Here is a 15,787-nt window from a genome sequence, read left to right as displayed (position 1 = left end):
CCTTGAATGCAACTTCTGAACTCCAGATTGCCACCTAATGTGATCCCGAAGTCTCCCTTACAGCCACAGAGGTCACCGTGGGGCAGGAGTGTGTCAGGGTGCGTTTGTGCTCATCTCGTTTATCCGTCTGTGAGCAGGGAGTGGAGTGGAAAGTCTCAACCTTTGCATGCCAGATAAATGCATGCGTTCATACAGTTGAAATGAGTGATCTGATATCAGACACCTACACAGGGACACCGATTGTTTCCATGGGTTCATGATTTAATATATTACATGAGAGAGTTAAGGTTACACTTTGCCTCGGTGGCAGACGGCTGCCCACTCAGGTTATATCATTAAAAGCTGTAAACGTGGACAGAAATAGATTCTGAAGAACTCGAGCTCGGGGGAAGTTTTTCAAACTTTTGAATGGAGGGGGCCGTAATATAAAGCAATGATAAACTATGCATTTAAAAAAAAAAAGTTACACTGTGTATTCAGTGCAATAAATGAATACCAAATAAAGATGTTAAATATTTTAACATAGAATTATATCAGTTACGAGCTGCATTTCGTAACTCCAAATAACTGAAAGTGGCCCCTGGACACAGACGCATAAAAATCCCCCACCATCCCCCCGACACCGAGACTCAAAGAGACACAAAACGACTACAAATGTCTCTCTCTGTGAACACTTGACATCTCTTTGTAGTCGCTCTGTGCCACTTTGTGCTCATCTTGCATCTCTTAGTGGTTGATTTGCGTCCATGTTGACATGTTTGCGTCTCTTTGTAGTCATCTCGCATCTTCTCGATGTTTTGAATGTCTTTGTTAGTCACTTTGCATTTCTTTGTGGTTGATTTCGTGTCTCTTTATAATCATTTAATTACTTTCCAACTTTCCAACAGCCACTTGATAAAGAGGCTCCGGTCCAGGGGGTTCCTGATACTGTACTGGTAAACCTGTTCTGTCATCCATCCATGATACAGGCAAGGCACCTTAACATATAACACAGAGCAGCAGACATTTGCCAAACACCCAACCCCAACCCTGACATCTTATTTTATTTACCTCGAATAATATCTGTCTCTGAAAATCATGTCAAACCGTGTGTTTGAGTGGATTGAGCTGAAAATATCAGTGACTATAATTATGATGCTGAGGGACGTGCACAAACGGGTCACTAGTTCACACACTAACAATAATCTTCTCAACTCTGCACGAAATGTCCTCCTCACTTGCAAATCCTCAAATCATCTTAAAATGTCCAAACACGGTGCCGAGCTGTTGGCTTTTAGTGCTGGCACAACTGTTGTCCGCTACTATAGAAGCACCATATGGCAAACGGCCTAGTCAAGCTTAAGAGGCAAAAACCCCTGGGGCAGACTTTGTGCTTAGGCCTTTACTTTTAAAAAAAGCCATACACAATTATGAGAGACTTACAATGTCATATACATAATCTACATCAGAAAACATTTATTCCATTTGAATGACAGCCTGTGGACAATGGAGGCCACTCTCTGGGCGACATTACCGGTAAAGGTCAGAGGGATGAAGAGAAGCACCGGAGCAGGACGAGCTCTCTCATGACTAGAATACGCTCCAGATGAGAGGGTTAGAAAGAGGACAGCAACCCTGATGTAACAGTGTCTGCTTAAGGCATTTGGTGACAACAGCAGAGGTCTGAGCGGAGCCGGTCTGGAGAGAAGAGCTAAAGTGGTGCTCTGAGTGCTAAAAGTCAAAATGTGGAGCAGACGGTGCACCAGACCGTGGCTAACGTGACGTTATAGAGATCTCACTGGGCTGCAGCAGAGTGCAGCATGCAGAGCACCCCGGGCTTCTCTTCAAGAAATGAAAGCATCAGCTTCCTCTTCACTGCTTCGTTTTGATCATCTTGACACATGCACATCATCTGCACCTCGACACAAACATGAGACGCTTTGGATGCGTTTCGTAGCGAAATGAGCCCCGAAGTATTGAGTTGGTGTTCAACTAAAACCACTCACTGACTCACCGCTGCTTCTCTGCTGTTTGGGAGAATTCCGTTTCAGTCATAGGTTGCTAATCTTGTAAATATGTAGGTTTCCGGTGTATTTTTAGATTATAACCCATATGATTTAATGCAACACAACTATTTAACTGCGTCTGCACCTGGAAAGGCTAAGCATGTCAAGAAGGATAAATCCCTTTGTGACCATTTGGGAGTTGTTGCACGCTTTAACCCATTTATTGCAGGTCAAATAAACATACTGTAGTGTTTAATGGGCGCTATGCACAACTCAAAACAGCGCTGATGTGAGAATACAGTATGTTGTGCTGGTGAGGAGCAAACCAGAGCTAATGAGTGCATCTCTCAAATCCTTTTTTTTTTTTTTTTTTAAAGCAGCTCCCGCAAAGACAGAACCGGCACAGATGACAAAACCATCTGTGCTTTCAAATGTGTTAACAAGCAGCGACAGCTCTGCCAAAAAAAATCAAAGCTCGCCTGATCTTCACTGTGATGGATGACTCATCACAAGTTTCAAGTCTGCAAGCTGATTATCATACTGCACTGGTTTGTAGACTACATGGAAACCACTCACTGTCAAGAAGATGGAAAGATACATGAATGAATCTAAGATTTTGAAAAAGGTCAACACTAATTTTAAACGAAAGCTACATAACATTTGAAATAAGCCTCGCCTTGACTCATGCTCGCTTTTAACTTTTCAAATAACCATTCTGTCATTTAGTGTGTCAAAATATCCACCAATAATGCCACCAATAATAGACATATCTATATTAAATTCAAACTAAATGATCTTATTTCTGTGGCTGAAATATTAATCACTGATACGTGATACATACGTGATAAGTGAATGGTATTTTTATAAACATTTTCTTCAGTTTTATGCATTTTATAGGAAAAATAAGTCTGTTCTGTACATTTAAGATGGCGACTGTGACATTGTACAACAAAAGTGTGAGATCATTATTTACAAAAACTCAAAAAGAAATGAAAACTTTGTTTCTAAACTTTATATTACTGAGAACCTGTAAAAAAAAGAAAAAGAAAAAGAAAAAAGGAATGAAAAAAGTTAAGCATGTTAAGGAAATTAAATAATTTTAGGATAAATCAGTCACACTTAACATTTTTTAAGACCATGGCCAATTAATCTGAAACACAAAAATAACTTCATTTAAAATATGTACACAACATAATATTTAAACAATTGTAATAAATATTCTTGTTTTGTGTATTTTATAATTGGCCTGTTGAAAATCCACCTCCTCATCTAACCATCAAGCAAGGAAACAAATCAGTGCATTTCCCCAAAAATGTCAAACTATTCCTTTAAAATGTCAAACCTCAAACATACGCACAAACAAAAAAAACATTAGTGATAAAATATAATATAGTGTTTGAACTGCAGCAGCCGCTGCTGATGTTGCCGCTATTACTTCTTCTAACAGTTGATGCAGGTTGGCAGGTGCAGAGCCGTTCGAACAGCGGAGACTCAGCGGGAGTAAGACTGTGAATCTATGAGTCAGTTACCAACCAGATCCATGAGAGATTCCTCCTCTAAAATACAAACCACAAAAAATGATTCTCATTTTTTAATAATTGCATTTTATTAATTGAAAACAAAAAACAAAAAAAAACAACAAAAAAAACAAATGCAAATAAAAAAAAAAGAAAAAAAAAAAAAAAGAGAACAAAACCGTATCATTAGGTAAGACGAGGCGAGAGACACTTAAATAAGAAGAGTTCCATGTTGGTGAGGACAAAGGTGAAGGCGGGTTGATGTAGGAGAGGGGAAAAAGGGTTTCGGGGGGTGGGGAGGGCATTGCTGGATGGGACAGGTTGGATTATGTACACTGTTTCTCACTGCAGGACTGGCAGGGCCCCATAAAGGGAGGGGGCTCAAAGTAGCAGGTCGGAGACACTGAAACACCAGAGAGAAAGGCACTATCCAGAGAGAACAAGAAAAACAGAAACCAATAACACAAACACAGTAAACAAACACACACACTGGACCAGAAATAAAATGTTTGACAAAAAAAAAAAGTGCTTGACCACACGCCACATTGGACAAAGATAAAAAAAACACAAACAAAAAAAAAAAACAAAATAAAAAAGGAAAAAAAACAAACAAAATCTTTTACATCATTTAAGCTGATCTCTCAACTTTTAGCATAAAAGACAATCTCTCAGTTTTCTGGACTGTTAATCTGTGCCAGCTGCAGATCTGCACTGGTGATTACACAATGTGATTATCCAAACTCAGCCTCTTTGCTACGTGCAGGTATAACAAGGAGGAGAGCGTCTGCGTATGCATGCATGTAATGAATGTGTTTGAATATGCATGTTAACTACCTGTACATATCCTCATACACCACTCTCTTTCTTTTTTAAGTGAATAATCCGCAACATTACTATTTCAGCATGTCTTTTAAAATCCCTTGCGTGGTTGTGTAGTTCAGTTCTCTGACCTTGCTTCCCTCATGTTAATGTCTATGGACTCAGTCAGCTACATTCATCGCCCAAGTAAAATGGCTGCAATAAATACATTGGCTTTGAAAAGGTGGCTGACCTTTATACAGGGGCTTCGTAATACAACAGCTCTTGCAGCATTCATGGCTCTACTTGCTGGTCAACGTTAGCTTCCTGACAGGATTAGTTTCTTCTCAGGTTTCTTCTCATTAACTTTTACTTTCATTGCATTATAGACAAGAGAAACCTTTTCAAATGGAACTGATGACCCCTTAAATATCATGCTGTTTTATCTGAGAGCCCTCAGATAGACTCAGAAAAAAATAAAAATAAAAGAAAAACTTAATTGACAATTCAGCACATTCTAGAGCTACCAGGTCTTATTCAAACTCACAAGGATTGAACATAATTTACAAATGGAAAAAAACACAATTTGTGATGAGAGGTAAAACAGACAAACACATACAAATATATAATATATATTCTTAAAAAATGGATTCTCTCTATAGTTGATTTATTTATACAGCCAATGGCTGATGTACACTGCTCACGTGCCAATGAACTTAAACATGGAAACTTTCTGTAGATTACTGTAGATGGCATCATTTCTTTCCTCTCTTCTTTTTTTTTTTTTTTTTTGTACATTTTTAAAACCATTTCTTCTTTTTTATGTTTTTAAATTTTTATTTTTTTTCTTTAAAACAGAGTTAGGGATTTATTGGTAGGCATTTCATTTAGGAGATTAAAACAACATGCGGCAAAAGAAGAAGAAGAAGAAAAAAAAAGGAAAATAAAAGAAAGGCAGAATGTTAAGAAGTTTAGGAGAAGACAGAAGCAGCTGTGGGAGCGGTAGAATCATTTGGTTATCTTCATGGTTGGTGCTCTACGCTTTAGTTTCTCTGCATTTAGATTTCCCTCAAAGACAGTTCAATCCTCGCCGAGGCGTTCACTGGGGCGGTGAACGTTCTCAGCACAAGTAAAAGTTGATTTTTTTTATTTTTTTTTTCCATTTTATTTTTTTTTTGCTCAGCTGGCACCCACACAGCGACGCCTACGACAGCACTACTCCTGCTTTAACTCTCTCTCTTTCAGTTGTTTGCGTTCTTCCTGTCTGCTCCTGTTATCGTGGAATGGCCGAAAGGGGGTGGAGGGGTTGTTTGGGGGAGAGAGAGGTAAGAGGGGGGGGGGGGGTGGGGGGGTCGGGTCGGATTGGGGGCTGATGAAGAACGATGATGATGATGATGATGGTGGTTGTGGTTGTGGTGGTGGTGGTGATGGTTGCTGTGTTGTGGTTGTTGTTCTTGTTTACATGGTCTGACTGTTTACATGTTCCGATTGACAGGCGTGACGTAGTTGCGGGGGAACATGCCCGTTTGGCCGTGGCAGCCTCCTTTCCACCAGTTGGGGTCAGAGTTGTCGAGGACTTGGATGAAGTCGCCGCGTCGGAAACCCAGCTCTCCTTCCTCCTGGGGGTCAAAGTCAAAGAGCGCCTGCACGTACGTGGGATGCTGCGCGATCAACAGAAAGGGAGAAGACGTGTTAGTGATGATAACAACGGGTTAGCAAAGCGACACGACAAACATAACAACTGTGAAACATTCACAACTGATTTCTGACTTGATGGTGACTTTGGTTAAAGTGACATTATCAGTCCCTCCAGAATGTCGCAATCATCGCAACTTTCCCGCAAACTTGACCGATCACACCAGTCCCTGCGCAAAACCTTGATGTACGTCATCAAACTCACTCCTTTGGTTTTGAAGCGTGTTGTGAGTAGCTGTCAGTAGCTGTTTTTCATGTCTGCAATTGTTTCACCACTTGTCTACTTCAGAGAATGACGCTGCAGCTTTCAGATTTGTTCATTACATGAAGGATAATATCGAACTTACAGGGGACAAAAACCTGATGAAATTTCAATCAGGAAACCAAAGTAATTTCACTGGTTGCTCACAAATCTCGATCGTACTCAACCTCGAAGATTAAAACAGCAGCGCTGCATCCTGCTACATGACATCATCAAAACCTTTATAGTTTCTATCTCTCTTATATATATATACAGACTTTCCTCTCTCGTTAGCTCTCTATCACCGTCTCTCTTCCCCTCTCACCGCTCCACCTGCGACTTCTTCTCATCTCTTTATTCTCGGAGTGGTTTTTGGTTGCATTTCCTGTCTTGACCTGCAAGCTGCAAATTTGCCGCAACCAAAGTGATTTCAGAAATACTCTCTTTTCTCTTCCTCCTACTGTTTGCTCAAGTTGACGTCCAGACTCACACGTATCAAAGCACAGCTGTAAATAAATGCTGCATGGGTGGAGGAGCCAGTGTGTGTGTGTGTTTTTTTTAATATTTACACAAATAAACCTCACTCCAACCTGTTTATTTACATTAGTTTAGATCTCCAAACACCTGTCAGATGTGTCCACTCACTAAAAGATATAAGACAGAAATATATAAGTGTTTATCAATGCATTTGTCCACATCTCCTTTTGTAGATAAGCGGAGGCTGTTGCATGGACAGATGATGATGAATAATAATTTAGAACAAAATGAAGTTGTAAAAGCATAAACTACATCTTCATAGGAGAAGTTGAATACTGTACATTAATGAAAACCTAAATATGTCCTTTTATCTGCTTATAACTACATTATAATGTGTTAACATCAAATGTTTATTACATGGCTTATAAATGGTAAGTCCTGGGTTCAACTATGTGTGATGTTAATGCAAAAATAAATGTCATAACCACAAATATCAACCTACTGAGTCAGTGTTGCTATGAAACCACAAAGAATAACACAGTGGATCTGTATCAGCCACTTGATGCTGTAACTTTTCCTTTTTTTTTTTTAAACACTCAGGATTTATGGACATATCCTGAAGATATGTTTCACAGAAATGTGTTTATTACATGTAACTAAACTTAAACTAAGGAATGTGAGTAATGTACATTTCTGGGAAATTAAAGTGTGATATGTAAATGACTGTTAGAAAAGCAGAACAGTGTGTTATTCAATGATGTCTAATTGAAGATGTGATAACACACTGAATGATGTTTTTTGTTTTGTTTTTTTTTTATCTTAAGGGAAAGTCTCTTTCTCCCACATCATAATTCAAGTGTTAGCAATTTACTTTCTTTTTAACCACCAGCAGAAACCAGGGGGAGTATTTCTGCAGACAACATTGCTACAGTAAGTTCATGTGCGGTTAGGCTGACAACCAACATGCTCTCTCTGGCTCTGCAGGGTTCAGGACTTCACTCATCAACAAGTGATGTAGACCAGAGTGAGAAGGGAGGGAGAATATCTACACGAGCATGTGTGTTTCTGACGAGTTAAACAATCCTTCACCTCTACATAGATTATATACGTTCACCATTAGGTTTTAAATCTTTAACAAACTATATAACAACATATTTCCATTTTTTTTTTTTTATTGTTTTTTTTTTGCCCAGTGTTGCAGATGTCACTTCTTACCTGGGGGACCTGCTCTATGTCTCGCAGAAAGATTTGCTGATTGCGGGAGACTGAGGTGGAGCGGTGGTAATCCACCAGCTCGTTGAGGGAGTTAAACTTCACCACCCATAGGAAATACTTTCCAGCCCCATCGCGAAGAACCTTGAAGTGCTGGACGTCATTTCCAAACCTGCAGAAGGTCACAGAAAACACAAAACTATCAGGACAGAGTTGTATGGGAGGCAGTGCACAGATTTAAATAACTGCAGTGGGTCACTCACACACCTCACTTATCAAACAGGTGTGTCTGTGATAGTCTGGTAAGTGTTAGTCAAATGAATCAGTCATGCCAGTAACAGACTGACATTCAATACTAGCTGCCTAAGTGGAGCCAGGACAGTCCAGACAGTAATTAAGATCCATATCTTAGCACCAACTTTACATGTAACCTGCTGTGAACTGATGAGTCTTTTGGGAAGGTCAGACTGGAGCCAGACAAATAAGAGGAAATGAGCTCTGTCTGTGTCAGCTAAAAAACTAAGTACTCACAGGGCTGATCTCCAACACTCAGAGAAACAGTGGTCACCAGAGGGCAGCACTGAGACTTCACGAGAATAAGGAAGTGGCTGTGCTAATGACTCAGACACACTGAGTATGGAAACTTATGAACCTGATCAGTTGTGGAAACTGTCCAATGATGTAAGTTTAATGTTATAGAAAACAATGTGAGTGTGAGTCATGTTTTTTGTGTTTTTCTTTCTGAGTGATACACCGGTTCGGTTCTACTTACTTCACAGAGAGGGAGAAGTCCCCTGGTGCACTCTCGCTCTCTCTGATGAGGAAGGCCCCATCGTGCCTCTGTTTGTTTAGCATCTCCTCTGCTTTGGCGCGGGGAATCTTCCCGAAGAACCACCTGGAAGACAAACAGAACAGGTGCAGGTGAGATCTGAGTCAATGGAGTCCACAGGAACACTCTTACTTAGTGAGTATAATGAAGGGGAGACACTGTCTGACGATTTAGAAGTGTCAGACAGTGCTACGACAGTCCATCTTTCTTTTATGTTGCTCATTGTACTCAGTGTGGAGGGGGAGCCCTGTGCAGCATGTTGAAGGCTTTCAACACTGGTCATTGGCTAACACCAATAAACAACCACAGACACTCACATTCTCACCTACGAGCAGTGTGAAAGTTTGTACAGAGCGTGAGGAAACCCAGAGAGGACAGTGTGAACATCACGCAAACATCACACACATATCACACATCCGGCTGTCTTGACAGCTTTGAGCTGAGGAGAAAACAGTGAGGACAGCGCTGACCACTGATCCACCGAGCCACCGAGCCACCCAGGGGCGACAGTCAAAGAGCCAAATTATACAAGGAACTAGATGTGGTTGAGCATTAACTCAGACTGTCCTTCAGCCCTATAAACCTTCCATCCACACACCAGGAAGTTAGGAAAAAGTTACACAAGCCTGGGACAATCCTCCGAAGCTGCAGTGACCATCCGCATACCAGGAAGCAGATGAGGTCATTACCTTGTAATAGTGGCAAAAAAAGGCTTGTTTTACAGTTCTCCTAATGTGAACTCCAGAGCATCTGTGTTTCAAAATCTATAAGTTGAGAAGTATTAACTTTAAAACAAAAACATCTTAAATATTACAGCAGGCAAGTTTATAATTATCTTTTAAGTGGCATGTATTTATTTTTAGTTGCATATATGCTACTAATACATCAGTGAGAAAGCCCTGACAGAGAGAATAAGTGAGTGATAAAGATGGAAGAGAAAGCATCGAGTGAAAGCGAGTGGAAGCTCTTCACTTGTGTAAATAATTAAAAAGTACAGTCAGCCAAAAGATGACATCTTGGCTCCTTTACATGTAGCCTAGGTGAAAATCAATAATGAAATGGCCAACTCTTAATCTGGTTTGTATCTGGGCTTGGCAGCACAGCAAACCTGCGCACTGAATCTCTTTCCCTGTTTGATAAAAGTGATAGCGGAGCAATTAATGGAGCCAAGGAAACGACTGGGATTAATGTCAGTCACACTCTGTCCCTGTGAGGTGGAGTGCTCCAAGCATTCATCCTGTTGTACCACTCTTACTCTTGGATTGTCACACAGACCGAAGCATCAGCCACTGAAACACAGTCGCTGTTGGGGAAAGGCTCTGTGTGGAAACAGAGAGGACTTGGAGCAGAGCCAGGCTGTATTGTGCGCTGGTGTATAGCACAGCTATGTGTGCATGTCTGCTGGGTTGTGTGGGTGCCTGGCGCTTTCGGGTGGCACTTCATTGTCACCACAATGGGAGACAAAGGCAAACTCCTGCCACAACATGGCCCCATCACCCACTGTATCTCCTCCATTACTGTGTGGGACAGTTTCCGTCAAGCGCAATTTTACAGGAAACCTACTTTCTAACAAAAAAAAAAAAAAAAAAACTATTAACACATGTTGCATCATATGGAAATGCACCAGATTTTTCTACTGCACCAACAATCGTCTGACTCAAATCAGACTGAAAAGTGGGCTGACAAAAAAACACATTTCCCGAAAAACTACTTTACTGATGACGTCCAAGGAGGCAGCAACTCTGCTCCACAGAGCTTTACAACTGAGCCTATCAGGACCAGCAACATGACACATTAGACAATCTCTCGCAACCACTGAAGGCAAAGATGGAATTAGCCTTACTGGTAATATGACCTGCAGGCTATTTCACAATAAAAGCAGGCTATCAAATTTGAAAGCTTTGACTATTAAAAGCAGATAAGTTTTGACAACAGCCCTACTTAACATTTTTTCCTCTGACTCTGCTGATATGTTAACATACACACAAGAAAGAGATCAAAACACAATAATACGTTTTTAATAGTTGAGTATAAACGCACTAATTGGAACAAGTTGCTCGATTAGTTCTGATGAGTGTGTTTCACAGCTGCTCTGCCTGTTTGTCAGCTCATAATGAGCAAATACATAATGCAGTTTTGTTTTGTTTTTTAAAAGGCAAAACCACAACCAAGCACACAAGCCCCAAGTAGAGGGAGGTGGGGGTGTTGTTTTGTCGTTTGGCCCCAGCCTGGACAGAGATGAGTGTAAGGTTAGTGTTGGACACACACACACACACACACACACACACACACACACAGACTTGCGTACAAGCTTAACTTCATACCTGAAACCAAGTCTTAACCCTCAGAAAGCTCTTTGAGGTTACGAGGACCGGCCATAATGTTCTCACAAGCATAGAAAAACATATACACACAGAAACACACAAAGGTCTGGCTGTGTGGTAGCAATGCACATAATAAGGTCATTGACTCTGTTTGTGTGTGTGATGTGTGTGTGTTTGTGTGTGTGTTGTGTTTGTGTGTGTGTGTGTGTGTGTGTGTGTGTGTGTGTGTGTGTGCTGTGTGTGTGTGTGTGTGTGTGTGTGTGGTGTGTGTGTGTGTGTGTGTGTGTGTGTGTGTGTGTGTGTGTGTGTGTGTGTGTGTGTTTGTGTGTGTGTCCAACACTAATCACTTACACTCATCTGTCCAGGCTGGGGCCAAACGACAAAACAACACCCCCACCTCCCTCTACTTGAGGGCTCTGTGGTGTGGCTTTTGTGGTTTGCCTTTTAAAAAACAAAACAAAACTGCAGGTTATGTATTGCTCATATGAGCTGACAAACAGGCAGAGCAGCTGTGAAACACACTCATCAGAACTAATCTAAGCAACTTGTTCAATTAGTAGGCGTTTCATACTCAACTATTAAAAACGTATTATTGTGTGTTGATATCTCTTCTTGTGTGTATGTTAACATATCAGCAGATCAGAAGGAAAAAAATGTTAAGTAGGGCTGTTGTCAAAACTTATCTGCTTTTAATAGTCAAAGCTTTCAAATTTGAATAGCCTGCTTTTATTGTGAAATTAGCCTGCAGGTCTATATTACCAGTAAGGCTAATTCATCTTTGCTCAGTGGTTGCGAGAGATTGTCTAAGTGTGTCATGTTGCTGGTCCTGATAGGCTCAGTTGTAAAGCTCTGTGGAGAGAGTTGCTGCCTCCTTGGACGTCATCAGTAAAGAGTTTTCGGGAAATGTGTTTTTTTGTCAGCCCACTTTTCAGTCTGATTTGAGTCAGTACGATTGTTGGTGCAGTAATAGAAAATCTGGTGCATTTCCATATGATGCAACATGTAGTTTAAAGTTTTTTTTTTTTTTTTTTGTTAGAAAGTAGGTTTCCTGTAAAATTGCGCTTGACGGGAAACTGTCCCACCAAGTAATGGAGGAGATACCGTGGGTGGTAGTGGGGCACTATGTTGTGGCAGAGAGTGCCTTTGTCTCCCATTTGTGTGACAATGAAGTGCCACCCGAAAGCGCCAGGCACCCACACAACCGCAGCAGACATGACACACATAGCTGTGCTATACACCAGCGCCACAATACAGCCTGCTCTGCTCCAAGTCCTCTCTGTTTCCACACAGAGCCTTCCCAACACGCGACTGTGTTTCAGTGGCTGATGCTTCTTGCGTCTGTGTGACAATCAAAGAGTAAGAGTGGTACAACAGGATGAATGCTTGGAGCACTCCACTCACAGGGACAGAGTGTGACTGACATTAATCCCAGTCGTTTCCTTGGCTCCATTAATTGCTCCGCTATCACTTTTATCAAACAGGGAAGAGATTTCAGGTGCGCAGGTTTGCTGTGCTGCCAAGCACCAAGATAACAACCAGAATTAAGAGTTGGCCATTATATTATGATATATTTACCTAGGCTACATGTAATAAGACCAAGATGTCATCTTATATGTATTACTTTTAATTATTACACAATTGAAGAGCTTCCACCTCGCTTTCAACTCCGTGCTTTCCTTTCCATCTTTATACTCACTTATTCTCTCTGTCAGGGCTTTCTCACTGATGTATTAGTAGCATAATGCAACTAAAATAAGATATATAGCCACTTAAAGATAATTATAAACTTGCCCTGCTGTAATATTTAAGATGTTTTTGTTTTTAGTTAGTACTTCTCAACTTATAGATTTTGAAACACCAGATGCTTGTGGAGTTCACATTAGGAGAACTGTAAAACAAGCCTTTTTTTGCCACACTATTACAAGGTAATGACCTCATCTGTGCTTCCATGGTTATTGCGCGATGGTCACTGCAGCTTCGGAGGATTGTCCCAGGCTTGTGTAACTTTTTCCTAACTTCTGGTGTGTGGATGGAAGGTTTATAGGGCTGAAGAGACAGTCTGAGTCTAATGCTCACCACATCTAGTTCCTTGTATAATTTGGCTCTTTGACTGTCGCCGCCTGGCGGTGGCTCGTGTGGCTCGGTGGATCAGTGGTCAGCGCTGTCCTCACTGTTTTCTCCTCAGCTCAAAGCTGTAGACAGCCGGATGTGGATATGTGTGTGATGTTTGCGTGATGTTCACACTGTCCTCTCTGGGTTTTCCTCACGCTCTGTACAAACTTTCACACTGCTCGTAGGTGAGAATGTGGAGGGTCTGTGGTTGTTTTATTGGTGTTAGCCAATGACCAGTGTTGAAAGCCTTCAAACCATGCCTGCACCAGGGCTCCGCCTCCACACTGAGTACAAATGAGCAACATAAAAGAAAGATAGACTGTCGTAGCACTGTCTGACACTTCTAATCGTGCAGACAGTGTCTCCCCTTCATTATACTCACTAAGTAGAGTGTTCTGTGGACTCCATTGACTCAGATCTCACCTGCACCTGTTCTGTTTGTCTTCCAGGTGGTCTTCGGAATTCCCCGCGCCAAAGCGGAGGAAGATGCTAAACAAACAGAGGCACGATGGGGCCTTCCTCATCAGAGAGAGCGAGAGTGCCCAAGGGACTTCTCCCTCTCTGTGAGTAAGTAGAACCGAACCGGTGTATCACTCAGAGAAAGAAAACACAAAAAACATGACTCACACTCACATCTGTTTTCGTATTAACATTAAACTTACATCATTGGACAGTTTTCCACAACTTATCAGTCATAAGTTTCCATACTCAGTGTGTCTGAGTCATTGCACAGCCACTTCCTTATTCTCGTGATACGTCTCAGTGCTGCCCTCTGGTGACCACTGTCTTTCTGCAAGTGTTGGAGATTCAGCCCTGGATACTTAGTTTTTTTAGCTGACACAGACAGAGCTCATTCCTCTTATTTGTCTGCTCCAGTCTGACCTTCCCAAAAGACTCATCAGTTCACAGCAGGTTACACGTAAAATTGGTGCTAAGATTATGGATCTTAATTACTGTCTGGAACTGTCCCTGGCTCCATTAGGCAGCTAGTATTGAATGTTCAGTCTGTTACTGCAGCATGACTGATTCATTTGACTAAACCTTACCAGATCTATCACAGACACACCTGTTTGATAAGGAGGTGATGTGTGCAGTGACCCCTCAAGTATATTTAAATCTGTGCACTGCCTCCCATTACAACTCTTCCTGATAGGTTTTGTGTTTTCTTTGACCTTCTGCAGGTTTGGAAATGCACGTCCAGCACTTTCAAGGTTCTTCGCGATGGGGCTGGAAAGTATTTTCTAATGGGTGGTGAAGTTAACCTCCTCAACGAGCTGGTGGATTACCAACGCTCCACCTCAGTCTCCCCGCAATCAGCAAATCTTTCTGCGGACATAGAGCAGGTTCCCCCAGGTAAGAAGTGACATCTGCAACACTGGCGGCAAAAAAAAAACAATAAAAAAAAAAAATAGAATTTGTTGTTATAATAGTTTGTAAGAATTTTAAAAACCTTATATGGTGAACGCAATAATCTAGTAGAGGTGAGGATTGTTTACTCGTCAGAAACACACAACATGCTGTGTAAGATATTTCCCTCCCTTCTCACTCTGGTCTACATCACTTGTTGATGAGTGAAGTCCTGAACCCTGCAGAGCCACGAGGAGAGCATGGTTGGGTTGTCAGCCTAGCCGCACATGAACTTACCTGTAACTCTCTCGCTCCAGAAAAATACTCCCCCTGTGTTTCTGCTGGTGGTTAAAAGGAAAGTAAATTGCTAACACTTGAATTATGATGTGGAGAAAAGACATTTCCCTATAAGATAAAAAAAAAAAACAAAACAAAAAACATCATTCAGTGGTGTTATCACATCTTCAATTTAGACATCATTGAATAAACACACTGTTCTGCTTTACTAACATCATTTACATAATACACACTTTAATTTCCCAGAAATGTACATTACTCACCGATATCACTTAGGTTTAAGTTTAGTTACATGTAATAAACACATTTCTGTGAAACATCATCTTTCAGGATATGTCCATAAATCTAGAGTGTTTAAAAAAAAAAAAAGGAAAAGTTACGAGCATCAAGTGGCTGATACAGATCCACTGTGTTATTCTTTGTGGTTTCATAGCAACACTGACTCGAGTAGGTTCGATATATTTGTGGTTATGACATTTATTTTTGCATTAACATCCACATAGTTGAACCCAGGACTTACCATTTATAAGCCATGTAATAAACATTTGATGTTAACACAATTATGATGTAGTTATAAGCAGATAAAAGGACATATTTAGGTTTTCATTAATGTACAGGTATTGCAACTCCTATGAAGACGTAGTTTATGCTTTTACAATTCATTTTGTTCTAAATATTCATCATCATCATGGTCCATGCAACAGCCTCCCGCTTATCTACAAAAGGAAGATGTGGACAGAATGGTCAATTGGACTAAACCCACCTTATATTTCTGTTCTCTATATATCTTTTAGTGAACATGGACACATCTGAGCAGGTGCTTCTGGGGATCTAAACTAATGTAAATAAACACTCTCAGTGAGGTTTATTTGTGTAAATATAAAAAAAAAACCACACACACTCACAAACACTCTCATACCCACTCCATCAGATTTATTTTAATCTCTCGTTTG

The 15,787-nt window shown here is 40.9% G+C and overlaps 1 protein-coding gene across 1 annotated transcript in view; it reads right to left on the bottom strand.

Annotated features, from left to right (window-relative positions):
* Positions 1 to 5,691: 5,691 nt before the first annotated feature.
* Positions 5,692 to 15,787, bottom strand: part of grb2 (growth factor receptor bound protein 2) — a 31,021-nt gene continuing 20,925 nt past the window's right edge. The window contains exons 4-6 of the mRNA XM_022767485.1: positions 8,698 to 8,820; positions 7,929 to 8,097; positions 5,692 to 5,961 (exon numbers count right to left, since the gene is read on the bottom strand). Of these exons, the coding sequence (XP_022623206.1) occupies positions 5,776 to 5,961; positions 7,929 to 8,097; positions 8,698 to 8,820 (478 nt within the window). The 3' untranslated portion in view covers positions 5,692 to 5,775. The remainder of the gene's footprint in view (positions 5,962 to 7,928; positions 8,098 to 8,697; positions 8,821 to 15,787) is intronic.

This window comes from Seriola dumerili, unplaced genomic scaffold (genome assembly GCF_002260705.1).
Source record: "Seriola dumerili isolate Sdu_G_001 unplaced genomic scaffold, Sdu_1.0 BDQW01001191.1, whole genome shotgun sequence".
NCBI classification, from domain to species: domain Eukaryota; kingdom Metazoa; phylum Chordata; class Actinopteri; order Carangiformes; family Carangidae; genus Seriola; species Seriola dumerili.
Note: the sequence above shows the minus strand (reverse complement) of the source record. Positions and strands in the feature narration are given on the sequence as shown.